The 3,296-nt window shown below is 52.4% G+C and overlaps 1 protein-coding gene across 2 annotated transcripts in view; it reads right to left on the bottom strand.

The window, feature by feature from the left end:
* Positions 1-3,296, bottom strand: part of DPY19L2 (dpy-19 like 2) — an 85,028-nt gene that overhangs the window by 56,913 nt on the left and 24,819 nt on the right. For both annotated transcript variants that reach the window (XM_014585764.1, XM_006143030.2), the window contains exons 8-9: positions 1,338-1,415; positions 281-367 (exon numbers count right to left, since the gene is read on the bottom strand). In XM_014585764.1, the coding sequence (XP_014441250.1) occupies positions 281-367; positions 1,338-1,415 (165 nt within the window). The remainder of the gene's footprint in view (positions 1-280; positions 368-1,337; positions 1,416-3,296) is intronic.

Here is a 3,296-nt window from a genome sequence, read left to right as displayed (position 1 = left end):
ACAAACAGAAAGCGAGAAATCACCCCCCAGGGGGGATGGCCGTGCTGCAATCCCTTCTCCTCCATTCTCCTCACAGGATCTTGGGCACGTACGCACATGCGCCCGGCATGGTTTTAGGCCACCGGGTCCGGGACTCGAACTGCATCGACTACATGGGAGTCCAGCAACATAGCCATTATGCTAACTGCTGGTCCCCCTATTTAATCTCTTACAGCTGCATTAGCTATTTAAACCTGCTATTTGATTAGAACAAAAGAAGCTCCAAGAGACGGACACTTACCCATGTCACCAGCAACGACGAAGAGTAATACGAGGATAAGTACATGGGGTTCCCGAACATCAACACGAAGCACGAGAGCAGTGAGGCCTGAAAAGGAGCAGAGCGGTGCGTGTCGTAGCTGCCGTGTACGCCTCACGCACCCCGTGCCGAGAGGCAGATGGCCTGCATACATGCCTATATATAATACACGTTAAGGCTTTTGCCATAGGGCACATGTGCTCACTGCAGAGACAGAGAGGGAAAGTGAGGAAGCACCCCTGCCCCAGGGGGACGGCCACACTGCAGTCCCTTCCCAGGCTCCTCTTGGGATTTTGAGCACATATGCACATACACCTGGTGTGATTTTTAAACCACCTGGTCCAGGACTAGAACCATGGTCAGCCATGTGGGAATCCAGTGCCTTAGCTACCAGGCCACCTGTCGGCCCCTGCCATTTCTAATACAAGTTTCATGACCATAAAGAAAATAAGTGAATCTTGGACAAACAATAGAATTTTATCATTACTGAGTTATAATAATAAAATTCAAGACCATAAATTTAATATAGCAGAATTTCATTTTTTCTCTATTACTTGTTACAAGAAAAAATTAAAAATGACTATTATTTCTACTGTTTTAATAAGAGTAAAATAATATTACTTATAAATATAAAATTTTCTAATGTTATTTTTACTGGATTACTTAGGATGTCTATCACATATGAAGCTTTATTATCATTCTATGATTTTCAGGAATATGTGTTTGAGTACTGAGACAACAAAAATACAACAACGTAACAGTTTCATTTCAGGTTCTCAGATTAGACCAAAGCGTTTAAAGTTCTTGGATCTGAGTGAGACAGGACACTTTCAAAAGAAGTGACAATAAAGCATGTGAAAATTTAAAAATAGATGCCTCAGAGCGCACAACGCATCTCTGGGCTAGCTGAGAATAAACCTGCCAGTAGGCCACGTCCGGTCCCCCCAGGGTACCACCTCCACCACGGAGGAGGGGCGGGGGGAGTGACACGCCACGGCCTGGGAGCCCGGCCTAGTGCGGCCGCATGAGGACATGTTACCATGTTCATGTGCAGGATCTTCTGAAACTTGCTTGGCTCAATGTAGCCCACAACGTACATGGGGAATAACGAGGCCATCTGAAACAAAAACACAGAACACGAGGCTGCAGGAGGCAAGGCCGCTTTGCCGGCAGCAGAGTGAAGGAGAGGGAGGCCAGCCGAGCAAGGGAGCGGCCTCCGGCCGAGAGAGGGCAGCAAGGGAGAGGGCAAACGCTGTCCATGCCACGGGGACACAGAGAGCACTCAGGAAGCCATCTACTCCTAATGAGGCACACTGGCCATTGTTTGATGATGAGGCCAGGGACGGATGGAGGTGTGTACAGATGACCACCACAGCTGGGGGCACCTGTCTCCCCAATGCACCGGCCACTTCCACCCGATGCAGGCTGAGAGCCGGTGCAGAGAACACGCCAGGCAGGTGTCTCAGCAGACCACGTGGCGGGGCGCCCCGGCAACCGAGCCTGGTAGACCCCAAGTGGAGCTCCAAAGGGCTGGATGTAAGAGTGAGCCAGAGAACAAGCAGCCCCCAAGAAGAAGCAGCACCACCCCTGAGCCATCCTGACCTGATCCCAAGGAGGCGACTCGAGGGTGTGTATGCTTTTGCTTGCTGCTAGAAACAAATTTAATGTTCTGAATGAAGTCCGCTTTAATTTAGCCACAAATTAACTCTACCCACCTCAGAAGTCCCCAAGCACCCGGAGGAGAGATACACCGTCACTAAGACAGCAGACAGAGCCACAAAGAACCGAGCTCGGGATCCGCGATCTCGCCAGTAAAAAGCGGGCTTCCTGGGCCACCCACAGGCTTCGTCATATTTTCGTCTTTTTCTTTTCTTTTCTTTTTTTTAACACTTTGGAAATGTAAAAATAATTCTTTGCTTGCAGACCACTCAGAAGCAAATCTGGCATCTGAATCGTGCTGGACACGTTTGAAGAAGTAACAGACGGAGCATTCCGGGCTGCACTGGGAGTCCGGGGAACTCCTATGGCATCTTAAAGTGCTAAGACAATCGCCAGCCAGAAGTCAGGCGTGTTTAGACGCAGGTGAAATGGCCTTGCAGAGAGCCAGCAGGGCAGGCATCCCACAGGAGCGCGGAATGACGGGAGTGCAAACACAGGAAGGTAGATGACGGCTTGGCGGCAGGGCGTGCAGAGGCCCGAGGCCAGCCTTCGTGTCCCGGGAAGAGCAGGGGAACCCAGAAAGGCTGAACGTAAAGGCTCAGAGGTAGATGGGGGCTTGGCGGCAGGGCGTGCAGAGCAAAGGCCCGAGGCCAGCCTTCGTGTCCCGGGAAGAGCAGGGGAACCCAGAAAGGCTGAACGTAAAGGCTCAGAGGCCCTCGAAGCAGGCGCAGATTCAGGAAGACTCACACCCCGCGGAGGGATAAACCAGAAAAGCCGGACACAGGCGTGCCACAGTCACAGCCTCTCGTCAGCCGCAGGGCCACAGACTTCAGGCTTACTGCAGTGACAGCGATCAGGACAGTGTGGCGCCGGGGGAAGAAGAGAGAAGCCGACCAGTGGAGCAGGGCAGGGTGCAGAGAGACCCGACAGACAGCACAGAGGGTCGAGCGAGGAGCAGGTGACTCAGGTGAAAGAAGAGTGTGTTCAACAACCACACTGGGAGAGCTGGACATCTGCATGCAAAGTACAGCCAGAGCACACTCAGAGCACGCCCAGGAGGGTACAGTCAGAGCACACTCAGAGCACACCCAGGAGGGTACAGTCAGAGCACACCCTCAGAGTACGCCCAGGAGGGTACAGCCAGAGAACACTTAGAGCACGCCCAGGAGGGTACAGTCAGAGCACACTTAGAGCACGCCCAGGAGGGTACAGTCAGAGCACACTTAGAGCACGCCCAGGAGGGTACAGTCAGAGCACACTTAGAGCACGCCCAGGAGGGTACAGTCAGAGCACACTCAGAGCATGCCCAGGAGGGTACAGTCAGAGCACACTCAGAGCA

The sequence above is a fragment of the Tupaia chinensis genome, unplaced genomic scaffold, assembly GCF_000334495.1.
Source record: "Tupaia chinensis unplaced genomic scaffold, TupChi_1.0 Scaffold000088_1, whole genome shotgun sequence".
Taxonomy (NCBI): domain Eukaryota; kingdom Metazoa; phylum Chordata; class Mammalia; order Scandentia; family Tupaiidae; genus Tupaia; species Tupaia belangeri.
The sequence above is the reverse complement of the archived record's forward strand: the minus strand, read 5'-3'. Positions and strand labels throughout refer to the sequence as shown.